Source organism: Perissodus microlepis, chromosome 6 (genome assembly GCF_051167445.1).
Source record: "Perissodus microlepis isolate ML-2025 ecotype Zambia chromosome 6, ASM5116744v1, whole genome shotgun sequence".
In the NCBI taxonomy this organism is placed as follows: Eukaryota; Metazoa; Chordata; class Actinopteri; order Cichliformes; family Cichlidae; genus Perissodus; species Perissodus microlepis.
In genome coordinates this window covers 13153169-13173176 of record NC_140466.1, presented here as the reverse complement: position 1 = coordinate 13173176, position 20008 = coordinate 13153169, and the positions used below count along the sequence as shown (strand labels likewise).

Here is a 20008-nt window from a genome sequence, read left to right as displayed (position 1 = left end):
TCTATAGTCCAGTTTTGAGATCCCTTCTGAGACGACTTAACGTCTGCTCACATCCAGGGCCATTTGACCTCAGTAAATCAGGTTTCACAATGTTGTGGCTTTTGCTAGTCGCTCCCTTCACAAAGCTGAACTCCCCTACTGTACTTCAGAGAAGGAGTGCCTTGCTGTGATATGGGCCCTTGAACACTTTCACCCATATGTTGAAGGCATTCATGTTACTATGTTCACTGACCACAACAGTCTCAGGTGGCTCATGTCTCATCAAAACCCAACACTCCGACTCGCCCGCTGGTCACTTCACCTGCAGGCCTTTGATTTCACACTAGTGCACAAACCTGGCGCACATAACAAAGTTCCAGATGCGCTGTTCCGCAATTGTTTACCTCTGACTTGTGAGAGGCCGACAGAACACGCTGTCATGGGCAGTCTGGACATTTGTACTCTTAGCTCTCTGAACAGCTAAGACAGTGCTACCTTGTTACAGTATGTTGTGTATTGTAACAGTTGCTGTTGTAATGCAGTGTATCACCACATGGTGGCGCCTCCTGTCTCATGACTGGTGTGTCACCCCCTTTTTGTTCTTCTTCGCACTGTCCCTGTAATGGATGCTCTTGTGTGTATGCGGACTAGTGTGCTCTCGAGTAATGTGTGGTAGAGGTAGCACTTTTATTTTTGATATTTTAAATAAATGACTACTTGTGGAGAGGCAGAAGCTGTTGCTCATTCGCTATCCACCTGCACACCTCCGCGGCTGACTTCATCTCCACCGCACGTTACAGTATGACTCTCTTTTGTATCACAGAGACCCCAAGTCCACATGAGCTTCGCACCCTTTGAAAGAGCTGAAACTGTTTGCCCCTGTTTCCATGAGAGGAGCCTTGCTAGTCTATTACCATGATCACCCCACAGCAGTTCACCTGGGTGTTTCTAGGACACTGGCTGGACTGTGCTTTAGGTTTTTCTGGCCCAAAATGGCAGCTGATGTGAAGCACCATGTGACTTTATTACTGATGTGAAGCACCATGTGACTTAATGCTCAGTGTGCCAACTCACCAAGCCAAATCAGAAAAAAGCAGCAGGTCTTATGGTTCCCATTGTCCCCAAGAAACCCTGAGAGTATGTGGGTGTGGATTTTGTTAGGCCAGTGCCCTGCACCCCCGCTGGTAATGCATATTTGATCGTGTTTGTTGACTATTTAAATAAGTGGGTTGAAGCCAGTGCTGTCAAAGAAGCTACATCTCAGGTAGCAGCTGGTAAATTTGTCACTGACATTTTTGCTAGACACGATACACCCACTTACCTGATTTCTGACAGACGGTCTCCTTTTGTGAGTGAGCTTTTTGAACAGGTTGTTTCTGCTTTAGACTCGGTGCACAGACTTACTACAGCATATCTCCCTCAGACAAATGCTACTGAACGCTTCAACTGGACTCTGAAGACTGCAATCTGCTCTTATGTAGGTGATAAGCACACATCATGGGACAAGTTTCTCCTTCAGATTTGTCGTGAGTTGGACTCCCCACTTGACCTTATCACTCAGCCTTTTACAGCAGGTGTTGATGAACCGGGTGTACTTTACCCTGAGACTCTTAAAGCCTCCCCACAGGGAACTCACAACCACGCCAGAACGGCTCTTGACTATAGCCATAGCAGACAAAAACATTACACAAGCAAGGTCAGACGCTCAGTCTAACTTTACTGTTAAACTTGCACCATTGTTTGAGGGACCATTGTGTGTATCTCAGAGACTCAGTTATGTTAACTACAGGCTCACTTGGGTGGACTCCGGTGTGGATGCAGGTGTTTATCATGTTGTGAACATGCAACTGTTCCATACCTGGGACTCTCTCACTTCCAAGGAACATTCTGTTTCATCTCATGCTGTCAGAGAGACCACAAAGGATCTGGACACTGACACTCAGGCCCACCCTGCCCCCAAAAGATGGACAAATGATTTTCACATGACTGGGCTTGATCTGAAGGGAAATGTTTTGATTAAACCTATTTCATGTTGTCTTGGTGCACTGCAATTTTGAGTCATGAAGGTGTAGACTTTTCTGTTCACTCTTCTTAATCCAGTTGTATGGCTCTTTAGTGTGTTAAGGTTCACGTTCTTTGAAAAACAAAGAAAACAGATTTTGCACTGTACATATTCATTTCATTTTATTTTTGCCAAATTCATTTTTAAATGGTCTTTTAGAATAGAATAGAATAGAATAGAATAGAAAACTTTATTTGTTAATTTCTTCAAATGTACTTGCCATACAAAGGAATTGAAATTACGTTTCACACTGTCCCATGCGTAGACATTGACAACAATAAAGTGCAGATGCACAACAAAAACAGCCCTAACAATAAGGTAATATTAAATAGGTAACAGGATAGACAAGACCTAAAAATAAATAAAATAAAGTGTTCCAACAGTGTTTGCCCTGTGTGTGTGGTGATCTTAGCTATAACCTCTATGTACAGGGTACTGTTAGGTGTGGTGTGTGCTTCTTTAGCTGTGGGGACTATATAACAGTTGCTGTTGTAGTACAGTGTATTGCTGCATGGTGGTGCCTCCTGTCTCATGACTGGTGGGTCACCCCCCTTTTGTTCTTTTTTGTACCATCTCTGTAATGGATTCTTCCATGTGTACGCGGACGAGTGCATTCAAGTAATGTGTGGTAGAGGTAGCACTTTTATTTTTGATATTTGAAATAAATGAGTACTTGTGGAAAGTTAGAAGTTGTTGCTTATTCTCTATCCACGAAAGTTAAACCACTTAAAAATAACTGAGCACACGCTTCTAACAAAGGTTAAATTATGTTTTTCTTTGTTGCATGTTTTTCTTTGTTGTATAATCTCGGTGCCTTCAGTTGCCAAGTAGTTCCTGGAAAGCCAAACTGCAGAAGCAAAAGTGTCAAAGGGATAAACTCAACATAGTGCTGGAGGCAGGTTTAATCATCAGTCAATGTGGCAAACTGAAACTGCAAGAAAAATATTAAATTCAGTCACCTCATACTGTAATAGCCTATAAGTATAGCACATGATGGTAATCTCTTTAGGAATGAGACAATAAAATGAGACAGTTATAAACTGATGAAATCACATTTATTTATTGCTTAAACACATTAAAACTGTTTTGTGATTCTGACAAAATTCTTAAATATAAATTATATATTAATAGCCTGTTGTAAATCTTCCACAGTAGCATCAAAAGGCATCCAAGCTGTCTCATTCGGAAGTGATGTCTGGACTGGTGGCATTTCAGGATTTTCCAAATGGAGTTTTGTTTCTAAAAGTTGTCTAAATCATCATTCCCTTAGCAGATAGTAGTTGCTTATTACATTATACTGGGGCATGAAATGCAGCTTTGGACACTAAGAAATTGCTACTTTATGTGCACAGGTTAAAATGAATCAAATACTTTACAATTTCATCTATGAAAAGATTAACTATAACTTTGTAAGAGAGGATATTAATGTTGATTTATCTAGTGAATTCAATATATATGTTTACTTGGATCTTTTTTAGCAGGCAATGAAAAAAACAAATAAACAAAATGTACGTTATTATACCACTTTCCCATTTTCACCCCAAAAAATAAAAAAATAAAAATATGAGATGCTCAATTACACCTTTACAAAAATGCAATGGCTCATATTTTAAAAAGAGTTAAACGTATTACTTTTCTAAAACTGATTTTGATTCAATTCTAGTTAAATTTCTGTTTATATACCTTACTTAAAAAGCAGTGAAAAAGCAATGCTGATCCAGACATAATGTGTTACACTCATTGTATGACCTCTAGTGGATGCTCTGTTAGCTGCAGCAGTAGTCACCGAGGGAGTCACTGCAGTGGTTGTAGGGACAGGAGTAGTTGTAGGTACTGGTGTAGTTGTAGTCAGAGAAGCAGTTGTAGGTACTGGGATAGTTGTAGGTACTGGTGTAGTTGTAGTCAGAGAAGCAGTTGTAAGTACTGGTGTAGTTGTAGTCAGAGAAGCAGTTGTAGGTACTGGTGTAGTTGTAGTCAGAGAAGCAGTTGTAGGTACTGGTGTAGTTGTAGTCAGAGAAGCAGTTGTAGGTACTGGTGTAGTTGTAGTCAGAGAAGCAGTTGTAGGTACTGGTGTAGTTGTAGTCAGAGAAGCAGTTGCAGGTACTGGTGTAGTTGTAGTCAGAGAAGCAGTTGTAGGTACTGGTGTAGTTGTAGTCAGAGAAGCAGTTGTAGGTACTGGTGTAGTTGTAGTCAGAGAAGCAGTTGCAGGTACTGGTGTAGTTGTAGTCAGAGAAGCAGTTGCAGGTACTGGTGTAGTTGTAGTCAGAGAAGCAGTTGTAGGTACTGGGATAGTTGCAGGTACTGGTGTAGTTGTAGTCAGAGAAGCAGTTGTAAGTACTGGTGTAGTTGTAGTCAGAGAAGCAGTTGTAAGTACTGGTGTAGTTGTAGTCAGAGAAGCAGTTGTAAGTACTGGTGTAGTTGTAGTCAGAGAAGTAGTTGTAGGTACTGGTGTAGTTGTAGTCAGAGAAGCAGTTGTAAGTACTGGTGTAGTTGTAGTCAGAGAAGTAGTTGTAGGTACTGGTGTAGTTGTAGTCAGAGAAGCAGTTGTAAGTACTGGTGTAGTTGTAGTCAGAGAAGTAGTTGTAGGTACTGGTGTAGTTGTAGTCAGAGAAGCAGTTGTAAGTACTGGTGTAGTTGTAGTCAGAGAAGCAGTTGTAGGTACTGGGATAGTTGTAGGTACTGGTGTAGTTGTAGTCAGAGAAGCAGTTGTAGGTACTGGTGTAGTTGTAGTCAGAGAAGTAGTTGCAGGTACTGGTGTAGTTGTAGTCAGAGAAGCAGTTGTAGGTACTGGGGTAGTTGTAGTCAGAGAAGCAGTTGTAAGTACTGGTGTAGTTGTAGTCAGAGAAGCAGTTGTAAGTACTGGGGTAGTTGTAGTCAGAGAAGCAGTTGTAAGTACTGGTGTAGTTGTAGTCAGAGAAGCAGTTGTAAGTACTGGGGTAGTTGTAGTCAGAGAAGCAGTTGTAAGTACTGGTGTAGTTGTAGTCAGAGAAGCAGTTGTAGGTACTGGGATAGTTGTAGGTACTGGTGTAGTTGTAGTCAGAGAAGCAGTTGTAAGTACTGGTGTAGTTGTAGTCAGAGAAGCAGTTGTAGGTACTGGTGTAGTTGTAGTCAGAGAAGCAGTTGTAAGTACTGGGATAGTTGTAGTCAGAGAAGCAGTTGTAGGTACTGGTGTAGTTGTAGTCAGAGAAGCAGTTGTAAGTACTGGTGTAGTTGTAGTCAGAGAAGCAGTTGTAGGTACTGGTGTAGTTGTAGTCAGAGAAGCAGTTGTAGGTACTGGTGTAGTTGTAGTCAGAGAAGTAGTTGCAGGTACTGGGGTAGTTGTAGTTATAGGAGCAGGCGTGGCAAGTACTCTAGCTTGCCCCATACATGTCCCCACGTTTCCTGCCCTGTCCACAGCAGCCAGAACCACATTCTGTGAACAGCAGGAGGCAGTGTAGGTCACCAGTGTGATATTCTCACCGCCTGCTCCAACCGCTGTGCTAGTATCAAGGGTACCATTCCCTTCGCGGAGGGTGATGCTTGCGATGCCAGTCCCATTGATGCCGTCAGTGAGATTAGCAATGAACTCCCACTGAGATGATGCACAGAGGATGGAAGAGACATTACAGATACCTGATATATTAACTACCTGGCACACTGGACTGGACAAATCTGTTGCCTGAAAAAAGAGAGAGAAAGGAGATCAAGTAGTCAGAAAGGCAAAAGAACAGGAACAAAAACAAATCTGGTATAGATGCTACCTTATATCTCTGTTCTTTCATACTTTCAGCGTTTTCTTTTGTTTTTGAATATTACTTAAAAAATGTGTATGAAACGACTAGTGATGGGAATTCCGGCTCTTTTTAGAGAACCGGCTTATCAGGGGGGCGACCTTGGTTCAGGTGGTTGGGAAGCTCATCTGTAACCGGAAGGTTGCCGGCTCGATCCCCCAGCTCTCTTTGTCCTGGTTGTTGTGTCCTTGGGCAAGACACTTTACCCTACCGCCTATTGGTGTTGGCTAGAGGGGCCGATGGCCCGATATGGCAGCCTCGCTTCTGTCAGTCTGCCCCAGGGCAGCTCCAGTGTGTGAATGTGAGAGTAAATGAATAGTGGAATTGTAAAGTGCTTTGGGTGCCTAGAAAAGCGCTATATAAATGCAATCCATTATTATTATCCTCTTCAGGGTCACCGGAGCCTATCCCAGCTGTCATAGGGCAAGAGGCGGGGTACACCCTGGACAGGTCACCAGTCTGTCTCAGGGCTAACACATAGAGACAGACAACCATTCACACTCAGGCAATTTAGATTGACCAATTAACCTATCCCCGCTAACTGCATGTCTTTGGACTATACCCGGGGAGAACCCACACAAACAGGGAAAATCAGAATACTTTATTGATCCCTAGGGGAAATTATTCTTCCCTGCAACATGCAAGCTCCACACAGAAAGACCCTGGCCTGATGGTAGAATTGAACTCAGCGGCAACAGTGCTAACCACCGTGCCACCGTACTGCCTGAAATATGCAAAACAAAAAGAAAAAAAAAATTAACGCCCAGATCTTTAATTAAGGGAAAGGTTGGCATTTAGAAATATTAATATCAAACTGACTGTGTTTTATCTTTCCATTGTACTGATGGGTGGACAGTTCTCAGGTGCCTGTGCATTTTATTTGTGGAGCCAGCTCTATATGATAGTCTCTTCTTGCAGACTCTCCACTCTGCCTTTGTATTGTCAATAAAATTGAAATGGTTCCAGATTTTGCTTCTTTTCTTGGTGTCACTCATTTTCTTTACCATACCTTTCTAATGTGACGATGTTGTCTCTTGTTGTTGCCCCTGGTGTTCTGGGAATCCATCCTACCTGACAAACCATCCTACCCATTGTTTATGCGCATGCGCACAACACAAAATTAAGTGGCAAACCGTCCTACCTTTGTGAATATTAGCTAGAAAAATACTCTGATGGGTAAAATTAAGTGCCAAACCATCCTACCTTTGTGAATATGAGCTAGAAGCATACTTTAACAGCTAAAAATAAGTGGAAAATCATCCTACCTTTGTTAATAAGATCTAGAAGGATACTCTGTCGGGTAAAATGAAGTGCCAAACCATGCTACCTTTGTGAATGTTACCTACAAGCATACTCTGATGGGCAAAGTTAAGTGGCAAACCGTCATTCCTACTTAAATTTGTGCTGGAATTACTCTGTGACAGCAGAAATGTGCATAAATGTCTTATGGTAGGACATTTTGCCAAAGTAGGACGGTTTGTCAGAATACCGGCTTTCTTTGTCTCTCTCGCCCTCCTGCTCTTTTTGTGTGCTACTGCTGTTGTGAGTGTAACTACTGTCCCCGCCCCCTCTGCTCAGGGGCACAAACAGAGCCTTGCGTTTGTGCCCCTCCCGTCTCTGCTCAGCATAAACACAAGGCTGACGTGCAGCATGAAGCGAAAAAAGTGAAAGAGAGGGCAAGACAAAGAAAAAAAAACCCATGGCTCCCAATAAGGAGCCAGCTCGCATCGTTCACTCCAAAGAGTCGGCTCTAAGAGCGACGTTCGTTTGCGACCGGCCCATCACTAGTAATGAGATATTATTGTTTACAAAAAAACCTATGTCCTGAATTAAAACTCACTTTAATTGATATTATGGGTTATAGTATTACTGTTTCAATAATTTAGCAAATCTGGGCGACAAAAAGAATTTAGCACAGTGGTCAAATGACCCTATGCCAAATAACAAATTGTTTGTAAAAACCATTGAACAGCTGTGGAAAAGAACATTTCGTTTTTGGATTTACTAATACAATCATGATCAGAAAGTTAACAGATTAATCAATGGATTTCTTGGATGAAATTTGTAGCATGACCCCTTACATTGTCCACGCAGTGAATCATGTTTTTTTTCTTATTTTGAACTAGAACATATGTAGTACTAATTCATCACTGAGCTGATTCTTTTAAAAGCTCTCCTCAGATCACAGTTGAAGTATTATATAAACTGAAACATTTGGCATTTGACAATACAGAACAGTGATACATTTAGTTTGGATTATTAGTTTTTTTAAATGTAAAACACTGTTTTTAGTCCCATTTCACCTAAAGTCATTTTTCTTTTACCTTGGCAGCCACAGAAAATCGGAGGACAGCATAGTTGATGTCAGTGGCAGCAGCGTTTTGTGCCTGAATGGTGAGGGTCACGTCTGTTCCTGATTTAGTGCTGGCTGGAACACTTAAGGTTATTGTCCCATTGGCTTTGCCTCCATCGCTTGGACCAATATTGACATTTCCAGGTGAGGTGAAGTCAAAGCTGCGGTCATTACTGACTTGCACTCTGAATGTCCCAGTTACATCTGAAGACACTGTAAAAGGAATGATGATGCTAGTGCCTGGCTCTATGTTGATACTGTCAGCTTGTGCCTGGAAAAGTAGCGATAGAAGAGGGCAGGAAATTTGAAGTTAAACAATCACTCATTTCTTTTTATAATGACATAGAAAATAACATGACAGTGGTTGTTGAGTTTATCCAGGCAGATAAGATGTTTAGAAACTGGCTCTAGAAATTCAAAAAACAACATATGACTCTACTACTCACAGCAACAGAGAGACTAGCTGTTATGATCAGGGTGGAGGCTTGTCTCTGGAAGGTATCTGAGGTAGACCGGGATGTGGTGCTGGTGTCCTCACCTTGCAGTCGAACTACATAGTCTCCTGCTGGGACTTCATTGAATGTTACCAGAAAGTTGCTGTTTTCTAATGACTGTGGAAAACAGAAAGATAGCAACTGAGAGCACCTTATGCATGTTTAGATGCATAAGTTAGTTGTTAGATGCTGGCAACAATCAGTAATCAGAGTAAACAAGCAGCCACCAAAGACCAATGTTATTTATGTATCTTTTACTTCTTGGTGTTTTCTAAAGCTGTTGTAGAACTACAAAAGTTATGTTTATAACACTATGTTTGACAGTGCAGTTAGCATAGACTAAAACCGACTAAGTCTAGGAATGTTTGCTGTGGTCTGTTGTAGTTTCAGTTGTAATTTTGACCTTTTACATTTATCAGGTGTAAAATATGACATGCCTGTATTGATCCAATCAACTCCTTTGGCCCTGAACTGTCGAAGAGCGTGACCTTTGTGACTGTTACTGTATCACTTCCTGTCACAGTGACCAGGAGAGTGACATTACCACCTGAAAATGATAGCAAGCCACAAAAGAGTATTATTACAACAGATCCTTAGACTGTATGTGAACATTTAAAAATGCTGTTATGTTGTTAGAAATGGGTAGGGTAGATAACGTTGCCTTTATTGGATTTGATCGAGGGCTGTAATAATGCTAACAGTACAGAAATCATATCAATGTTTATGTATATGGATGGACACCAATTGCCTTTCTGCAGTTAGTCATTCGAAAGTACTGAAATTATGCCTGCACCACATGTTTTTAAGACCTCTGAGGGGAAATCTTCTTTAAACTTGAAAGTTTATGTTTATCTAAACCAAAAAGTTGGAAGTTTTCTACCCAGAAACATAAATCAATGTAATCATTTTTCATGACTATTTAGGTCATCTCAATTTCCCACAAACCAAATGATACATTTTTGTTTAGTCAACCTGTAGCAGGACGGCCTTCCTTGGGTCTGATGCCACCTTCCTTTTGTAATTCCACAAGGTTATAGATGAAGTTCACTGAACTTTGACCTTATGCACACAGAAACCACATCTAAGTTAGAAATATTATACCACTGAAAACATTTTCTACAGACTATTTCCTAATTATATTACAGACCTGTGACTTTAATAGAGTAGGGACTGTTAGAGTTGATGTGGATTTGCCAAAAACCTGTTTGATTTCCAGCATTGAGCCTTATTCTGCGTAGGTTTCCCACTGTTGTTAAGGATGCCAGAGAACCACTGGTCTGACTTGACTCCTGAGACACTCCTGAAAAGAGAAAAATGGCTGAATTATTTACCAGCATGACAATGAAATTTTCTTCCTCCTCCTAAATTTGTCATTGTGACTGTTGTTGTTTTTATTACTACTGTGCTATTACTGCAATTCATGGGTGTGAGACACTTGCAAATTACTCCACTTCTGTAATAGGCAAATGAATTCCAATCCACCTACACAGTTACTACTAAATAAGAACGTAAAATTATGACTAGTACCACTACTATACATTCTTAACCTTCACCTGACTGCCCAAACAACAGCATTGCACAGGAGAAATCAAAAGGCAAAAAGCAGAGACCAGAGATCAGGTCAGTTGAGGAACTTCCAGAGAGCCAAAGAAATAAAGCAAAGCTGACACAAGGTGGGAAGTGCCTTGTCTTTGTGAAATATTATGTTTTAGAAAACTGATGTCCAAAAAATATCGTTGAACTGAACCTGCTGAGCTGGTGAGTGTGAAAGTGAGAGATGAAACTCCGGTGATGTAAATGATGACGTTGCTTACTGATGAATCAACAGTAAAATTAAAATTATCAGGTCGCCCCGGATCCATTACTACCTGGAAAACTGTCACCTGAAAGACAAAGAAACAGAAGCTCCAGTGAGAAAGCAATTTTGAAAGAAAATCTGTTAAATATCTGGCCCCAACTTATCAAAATGTAGTCCTTCACAATTTGTAAACATGTAAAGTAATTCCTGTTAATGCTCAGTGTCTCACCACAGCACCAGCTGATGAATCTTTTATAACAGTAGTGGCCAAGGAAAGATCTGACTTCCTGACTTCAATAGCCTGACCTCCAGAAGCTTGGGCCAGGTCTCTGTATAGCTGGACATTTGATAGCCTCACTGCACGAGGTGAAAAATTTTGACCATCAATACTGCGGCGCCGGCGACTGAAAAAAATGTTTGTCAACAGGAAAGACACCTGAAAGTGTAGGGATAGAAAAATGCATCAGTTTATATATATCACGCTCAGTGGAAACTGGATAAGTTCTATCTAAAGTATCAAAGAGACCTAAAGTGACCATTCAGTACATGGATAAATGAAACTATTTACTGAAACTATTTACTGAAACTATTTACTGAGGTGTTTTGCTCTAGAATTGGACTAGCTTGAGTAAAACTGACTTTTTTGTAAAAAAAAAAAAAAAAAAAAAGCTTAAAAAAAGCTTTTGTAAAATTTGATAATGGAATGGCATTTATCAATCAATCAATCAATCTTTATTCATAAAGCACTTTTCATACAGAAATGTAGCACAAAGTGCTGCACATGGTTAAAAGCAGCCCGTCCCACTCCACCCCGTCCCGCCCCCCAATTCACTCCCCACACTCTCATTAACATAAGCGGTCATGGATAGATACACACACACTAAACTAACATCTAAAGTGCAACAATAATAAAAATGCAACTTATCCTCACACATACCTCAGTCTTGGTTCTCTCTATAAGGGCAATGTTGGTGCTTTTTAGATGGGAATCTTTGGCTGAAGCATCAGTGAAAACATAGATTTTAGAGGAAGGTGGAGCTGATGTCAGCGCAAGCTGTCAGTTATACAAATGACAGAAGAATTAAACATTATTTGTTGTGATTTACCAGATGTGCAAAACTGTAATTCAGAAAGTGATTAACAAGTAACAAAAAAGCAAGTTCTGATAATGCATGCACACAGTCATTCTGTTATTACATAATAGGACACAATAAGTTCATATTAATTTCCATAATTTCCTAACTATGTCCTTTGCACTAACTGCAAATACCCCATTTCTTCATCCTAAATTCATAATTCACATCACACAAATTACTGTGTAAGCAGATGCATGATATGATAGAACACAAGTACACTCACTTGCAGTCCAGACATGCTCATCTCTGGTTCATCCCCTCCTCCGGATGCAGTGAGCTTGTTGATTTCCTCTTTGAAGTAGTTTTTGTCAGTTGTCTTTATCACAGGTCCAAATTCTTTTTGGGGGACAGAGAAATACATGAACTTGCAGATTTTTGTAGATGTGCTTCATTTGTTGGCTCTCTTTGGCAACATGGAGAATATCCATAAAAGTGGAAGTACCTGGGTCATTGAAAGGTACCAGTATGTACTGAGAGGGTTCCTGTAGCGTTCCTGCGTTACTGTCAATTATGTTAAAGGCAACTTGTTTTGCTGCATCGATGTCATCAGCCATACTGCCTGTGGTGTCAATGACAAAACACAGCGCATAGGACTGGGAGAGGCCCATCAACCTGGAGGAACATAAGTGACAAAACAAAATCATCCCTTTGTTATTCTGTAAGGAACCCAATTTCTCTACATTCAGAATGATTGGTATCTTTGCAATTCAATTCAATTCAATTCAATTTTATTTATATAGCGCCAAATCACAACAAAAGTCGCCTCAAGGCGCTTCATAGATACAGAGAAAAACCCAACAATCATATGACCCCCTATGAGCAAGCACTTTGGCGACAATGTGAAGGAAAAACTCCCTTTTAACAGGAAGAAACCTCCGGCAGAACCAGGCTCAGGGAGGGGCGGCCATCTGCTGCGACCGGTTGGGGTGAGAGAAGGAAGACAGGATAAAAGACATGCTGTGGAAGAGAGACAGAGGTTAATAACAGATATGATTCAATGCAGAGAGGTCTATTAATACATAGTGAGTGAGAAAGGTGACTGGAAAGGAAAAACTCAATGCATCTTGGGAATCCCCCGGCAGCCTACGTCTATTGCAGCATAACTAAGGGAGGATTCAGGGTCACCTGGTCCAGCCCTAACTATATGCTTTAGCAAAAAGGAAAGTTTTAAGCCTAATCTTGAAAGTAGAGATAGTTTCTGTCTCCCGAATCCAAACTGGAAGCTGGTTCCACAGAAGAGGGGCCTGAAAACTGAAGGCTCTGCCTCCCATTCTACTTTTAAATACTCTAGGAACAACAAGTAGGACTGCAGAGCGAGAGCGAAGTGCTCTAATAGGGTGATATGGTACTACAAGGTCATTAAGATAAGATGGGGCCTGATTATTTAAGACCTTGTATGTGAGGAGCAGGATTTTGAATTCAATTCTGGATTTAACAGGAAGCCAATGAAGGGAAGCCAAAACAGGAGAAATATGCTCTCTCCTTCTAGTCCCTGTCAGTACTCTTGCTGCAGCATTTTGGATTAGCTGAAGGCTTTTCAGTGAGTTTTTTGGACATCCTAATAATAATGAATTACAGTAGTCCAGCCTGGAAGTAATAAATGCATGAACTAGTTTTTCAGCGTCACTCTGAGACAGGATATTTCTAATTTTAGAGATGTTGCGCAAATGGAAGAAAGCAGTCTTACATATTTGTTTAATATGTGCGTTGAAGGACATGTCCTGGTCAAAAATGACTCCAAGGTTCCTCACAGCGTTACTGGAGGCCAAGGTAATGCCATCCAGAGTATGAATCTGGTTAATTCAATTCAATTCAATTCAATTATTTATATAGCGCCAAATCACAACAAAAGTCGCCTCAAGGCGCTTCATAGATACAGAGAAAAACCCAACAATCATATGACCCCCTATGAGCAAGCACTTTGGCGACAGTGGGAAGGAAAAACTCCCTTTTAACAGGAAGAAACCTCTAACCTGGTTAGATACCATATTTCTAAGATTTTCAGGGCCGAGTACAATAACCTCAGTTTTATCTGAATTAAGAAGCAGAAAGTTAGCGGCCATCCAGGTCTTTATGTCTTTAAGACATTCCTGCAGTTTAACTAATTGGTGTGTGTTATCTGGCTTCATGGACAGATAGAGCTGGGTGTCATCTGCATAGCAGTGAAAATGTATGCTATGTCTTCTAATGATGCTGCCTAAGGGAAGCATGTATAATGTAAACAGAATTGGTCCTAGCACTGAACCCTGTGGAACTCCATAATTGACCTCAGTGTGTGAAGAGGACTCTCCATTTACATGCACAAATTGGAGTCTATTAGATAGATATGATACAAACCACTGCAGTGCAGTACCTGTAATACCTACAGCATGTTCTAATCGCTCTAATAGGATATTATGGTCGACAGTATCGAACGCTGCACTGAGGTCTAGCAGGACAAGCACAGAGATGAGTCCACTGTCAGAGGCCATAAGAAGATCATTTGTAACCTTCACTAAAGCTGTTTCTGTGCTGTGATGAGCTCTGAAACCTGACTGAAACTCTTCAAATAAACCATTCCTCTGCAGATGATCTGTTAGCTGTTTGACAACTACTCTTTCAAGGATTTTTGATATGAAAGGAAGGTTGGAGATTGGCCTATAATTAGCTAAGACTGCTGGGTCTAGAGATGGCTTTTTGAGTAAAGGTTTAACCACAGCCAGCTTGAAGACCTGTGGTACATAGCCGATTATTAGAGATAGGTTGATCATATTTAAGATCGAAGAATTAATCAATGGCAGGACTTCTTTGAGCAGTTTTGTAGGAATGGGGTCTAAAAGACACGTTGATGGTTTGGAGGAAGTAATTATTGAAGTTAACTCAGAAAGATCAATTGGAGAAAAAGAGTCTAACTTAACATCAATGGTACTAAGAGTAGCTGTAGATAATATTACATCTGTGGGATGATTACTGGTAATTTTTTCTCTAATGATAAAAATTTTATTTGTGAAGAAGTTCATGAAGTCATTACTAGTTAACGTTAAAGGGATGGTTGGCTCAACAGAGCTCTGACTCTTTATCAGCCTGGCTACAGTGCTGAAGAGAAACCTGGGGTTGTTCTTATTTTCTTCAATCAGTGATGAATAGTAAGATGTTCTGGCTTTGCGGAGGGCTTTCTTATAAAGCAGCAAACTATTTCTCCAGGCTAAATGATGATCCTCTAAATTTGTGACACGCCATTTCCTCTCCAGATTACGAGTCATCTGCTTTAGGGTACGTGTTTGAGAATTATACCACGGAGTCAGGTACTTCTGATTAGAGACCTTAGTTTTCACTGGAGCTACAGTATCCAGAGTCGTACGTAGTGAGGAGGTGAAATTATTAACAAGATAATCGACCTCTGTTGGGGTAGCGTTCAGATAGCTGCTCTGCTCTGTGTTGGTACAGGGCATTGAAGATGATAACAGTGGGTGGATTATATTCTTAAACTTAGTTACAGCGCTTTCAGAAAGACATCTACTTTGATAAAATCTACTCTCCACTGCTGTGTAATCAATTATTGTAAATGTAAATGTTATCAGGAAATGATCAGACAGGAGAGGGTTTTCAGGAAACACTGTTAAATGTTCAGTTTCTATGCCATATGTTAAAACAAGATCTAGAGTGTGATTAAAGTGGTGGGTGGGTTCTTTTACATTTTGAGAGAAGCCAATTGAGTCTAATAACAGACTAAATGCCATGTTGAGGCTGTCATTTTTAGCATCTACATGGATGTTAAAATCACCCACAATAATTATTTTATTTGAGCTCAGAACTAAATTAGATATAAAGTCTGAGAAATCAGACAGAAACTCTGTGTAAGGCCCAGGTGGACGATAGATGATAACAAGTAAGACTGGTTTCTGAGTTTCACAGCTGGGGTGGACAATGTTAAGCATCAGGCTTTCAAATGAATTAAAAGTCTGTCTTGGTCTTTCATTAATTAATAGGCTGGTGTGAAAAATTGCTGCCACACCGCCCCCTCGGCCTGTGCTTCGAGGTTTCTGGTAGTTAGAATGACTCGGGGGTGTTGATTCATTTAAACTAACATAATCATCCTGCTGCAACCAGGTTTCTGTAAGGCAGAGTAAATCAATTTGTTGATCAATTATTAAGTCATGTACTAACAGAGACTTGGAGGAGAGAGACCTAATATTTAATAATCCACATTTCACTGTTTTACTCTTTGGTTCAGATGTGGATACTGTATTGTTCTTTCTTTTTGATTGTTTATGTTTAAGTTGTTTGTTGCTGGTTTTTAGTTTGTTTTTTGTCTTTTTGGAAGCTGACACAGTCTCTATGGAGATGGGTTTTTGGGGGGGTAGCAGGAGGAGAGAAGCTGCAGAGAGGCGTGTAAGACTGCAACTCTGCTTCCTGGTCCCAACTCTGGATAGTCATATTTTGGGGGGTTTAATAAATTTGTCCATATTTCTAGAAATGAGAGCTGCTCCATCCAAAGTGGGATGGATGCCGTCTCTCCTAACAAGACCAGGTTTCCTCCAGAAGGTTTGCCAATTATCTATGAAGCCCACATCGTTTCTGGGACACCACTCAGACAGCCAGCAATTTAAGGAGAACATGCGGCTAAACATGTCACTCCTGGTCTGATTGGGGAGGGGACCAGAGAAAACTACAGAGTCCGACATTGTTTTAGCAAAGTTGCACATCGATTCAATATTGATTTTAGTGACCTCCGATTGGCGTAACCGGGTGTCATTACTGCCGACGTGAATTATGATTTTACTGAATTTACGTTTACCCTTAGCCAGCAGTTTTAAATTTCCTTCAATGTCGCCTGCTCTGGCCCCTGGAAGACAATTGACTATGGTTGCCGGTGTCTCTAGCTTCACATGTCTGAGAACAGAATCACCAATTACCAGAGTTTGACCCCCGGCGGGTGTGTCACCGAGTGGGGAAAAACGGTTAGACACATGAACGGGTTGGTGGTGTACCTGGGGCTTCTGTTTAGGACTATGCTTCCTCCTCACCGTGACCCAGCCGCCCTCTTTCCCCAGCTGCTTGGGGTCTGCCGGGGAACAGCTAGCGGGGCCTACGCTATCTTCGGCTGCACCAGCTACAGGGGCCTGGCTAGCTACGGGTGAATGAAGGGTGCGAAGCCGAGTCTCCAATTCAGTAATCCTGGCCTCCAGAGCTGCAAATATGCTACATTTGTTACAGATATCATTACTGCTAAAGGAGGCCGAGGAGTAACTAAACATCTGACACAATGAGCAAGAAAGTGCAGGAGGGACAGGTGAAGTAGCCATGGTGCTAACGAGTCGGCTACGAGCTAAGCTAAGCTAGCGAAACAGTACAGAGACAGTGAGTGAATACTTTGGCTATAAATTAGGTAGTGAGTACACAGAAAGTGTGCTTCGGATGAAGCACGTGAAGATTATACTATGAAAGAAGAATGTATTTAAAAGTTGTTAATTAAATTGCTAAGCAAATAAGCTACTCAGAAACACCACTGTGTTTGAGCAGGAACAGGAAGTGATACTCTACCGCAGAGCGAGCGAACACCAAGTGACAGCGCCACCAAGAGATGCAGAAACATGTGCATCATAAAAAGCATCACTTTTAAGATACATATTATCTTCTGTGAGGAAGGCTTTTTACTATTTTTCCTTGAAAGCTGTGTCATGAAAATAAATATAAACTGTTTAAATTTCAAATTTATTAGAGTTCTAATAACCATTTCATGAGTGCAAGAATGTCTCTGATCAATTTTTCCTGTACCGCAGGAAGTTCCTGTCTCCAGCAGCTAGTCTGATGTCCTCCAGCAGCTCCATAGTAGCATCCACTGCCAGATTAGCTGCTTTTTTGTGCAACGTGCCATGATCTGATGTAGAAGAATCCTTATTGATGCCCCCAACTGGGTCCCTTTTTCTTGTCTTGTCACTTAGACCACCGTGGCTACATTTACCTGAAAAAAATAACAAATTACATTTAATGATATCTAGATAAATAGCTGAATAAATGATCAACAAGACAAAAAACATCCAAAGAGTTTTAAAGTGTGGGTATGGCAATGAATAGGTGAGTTTATGTAATTTTGAAATTAAATTCAAGGTGGGACAACACATCTATTTGCTCTAATATTTAAATTTGTAGCTTGTGGGCATTCATTGCTGTGAGATTCTTTTTACATTTTCTAATGAAAAAAACAAAAAACAAAAACAAACAAAACTACAGAAGCCAATTTAGTTTTAGTGTGGATTACAATTTACTCATTCTGCTGGTTTGATAAACAGTCCATTTGCTATGAAACAAGCAAACAAAAGAAAATAATAATACAAATCCTAATAGTTTGCTGTTATACACAAATGAATGTGATTGTTACCAGTAGGCTTTGAAGAAGAGGATGTGCTAAAGTAGCCTGAGGTCAGGAGCCCCTGTTTCAGCACTTCAGGCAAAATGTTATCAGCACAGGCATCTCCTGTACAGCTCTTACAAGTTGGTGTAACTGGACCTGGAGCAAAGCAAGAGAAAGGTTATCCATAAAACCATCTGGAAACAGGTTGTGGCATACAGTATTTAAAAGGTGGGCCATCTATGCTTTGGCGATATTCAAGACTTGGTTTGAACTGTGCTTGTGTATAATTATTTTTGCTTTACAATGGAAAAAATGAAAAAATTAAATTATCCAACACCTGTTTTTGTTTAAAATTAAAAATGGCAAATTAAAAATATTAAGTACTTAAATAGTTATATGGCAAATATGTATAACTAATAAAAAGCACAAAATATTGTCACCTATTTAAACTCAAATTGATGATCATTAAAACTTTTCTACATTGTTTGTTAGATGAGGTTGGATGAATTTAATTACTTTCTCCTTTCACACCTTTATTTCTTTCCTATTTATCCCCTTTATCTCCCTTATTGCAAGTGTGTGTGTGTACACGCCCCACCAGGTAAATTAATTAAAACAAGTTGAGACAAATGTGTTTCTTACTGTGATAAAAGTTGCTGGAAGGCTTTTACCTGCTAAGTTCTGCAGTGGTTGATCTGGTCTGATCAGAGCGGAGTAAGGAGTGGTTTTCCCCAACTCCACCCAGTTACTGTGGCTGTAAAAGTCCTTAATGTATGGAAAATCTAACATTATTTCCAATCCTATCACTGCTTCCTACTTCCAAAATCTTAACATCATCAAGTTAAATAAAAACAACAATTATCACTCTCACCTGAATTATGTGACAAATTTGTCCAAGTACCTCTCTTGCAGCAACAAAATTCTCCGACTTCACACTAGCCTTCACGGCAGACATATCTCAAACAAAACATATAACCTTAAGAATCCAGTATAAGTGAAACCTAATGAAGCAAAATTCTGATTTTTGTTGCACCTATCATTTAAATGTATTTTAATTGGTGTATAGGAATATAAATTAATTAAAAAATTCAAAATAATCTACTATCTGTGTTGTACTGAATGTAAACACGTTTAATTTTGAGGAACTTTAAAGTGTACCTCTTGTGATGATGTCCCGTCCTCCCAGGAAGGTCTCACTGTGAAAATGGAACTTAGGGGAATCGACCAATGAGAAATACACTTTTTCGTTGCTACCGTAGATCTCATTAAGGGCAGTTTGGAAGATGTCAGTAGAGAGCGGAGCGGTGGAGGTAGATGAGGAGAAACAGGCCTTTTGCACCTCCTGAACTGACAGGTTGTCATCAATCTGGAAACAAAGAAATGCCAAGTGCTTAACTGGACATTTGGAAAAATCTCAAAATGTTAAACTTCACAGTTATGTTAGACTAAACATGAATGCATAAACAGTGACCCTGTTTTAAATGATAATAAGCCCACATTCAAGTTGAAGTCTCTTCCATCAGCGACGGCAAGGTCTCGGCAGACTTCAGCTGTCTTTCTGAGAACTGCCTTTCTGGTGATGTTACGATGAGTTTCATCAACAGAGAAGGATGGTTGAAATCCATGGGTTAGACCTGGTAGGTGGAGACAAACTGCCACCAGGAGCATGACTGTGTGTTTGACAGCCATGATGGACAGTGTTGTACTAAAGGAACAAGAGAAAGGGAATATAACAGTAAATACTAAATGTTAAACATTATTGTGCAGCACGTAAGATCGACAGCGCACAGTGTGCTTTAAGGTAGGAGCCAAAAAGGGTGTAGTTTGTGTGTGTGAGCACCTGTGTGTACACCTGTGAGCATGAACCCGCTTGTTTTTAAAAGGTTCCTACATGTAATGATCTGTTAGAGGGTGTGGGGAGCCTGCATGAAGCAGGTATGGAGGAGATCAAGGCTCCAGACATCCAGAGGCCCTCAGAACACAAGAGACCAAGGAAGACCAACAGAGGGGCAGCCGCGCCACTATCCCAGAAAGAGCCGAGGAGAGTCCCAGATAAGGGGTCACTCAGCAGCCGCGGAGCGT

The 20008-nt window shown here is 40.6% G+C and overlaps 1 protein-coding gene across 1 annotated transcript; it reads right to left on the bottom strand.

The window, feature by feature from the left end:
• Nucleotides 1-3177: 3177 nt before the first annotated feature.
• LOC146385243 (von Willebrand factor A domain-containing protein 7-like) lies at nt 3178-19615 on the bottom strand. The gene is made up of 18 exons (XM_084929925.1): nt 19424-19615; nt 19085-19292; nt 18798-18883; nt 18598-18691; nt 17954-18082; nt 17350-17536; nt 12035-12204; nt 11816-11928; nt 11394-11510; nt 10686-10892; nt 10406-10541; nt 9806-9958; nt 9631-9717; nt 9096-9205; nt 8611-8775; nt 8136-8435; nt 5248-5699; nt 3178-3915 (listed from the first exon to the last, which is right to left on the bottom strand). The coding sequence occupies exons 1-18, from the start codon at nt 19613-19615 to the stop codon at nt 3726-3728; spliced, it is 3096 nt and encodes a 1031-aa protein (XP_084786051.1). The 3' UTR covers nt 3178-3725.
• Between the last annotated feature and the right edge of the window lie 393 nt (nt 19616-20008).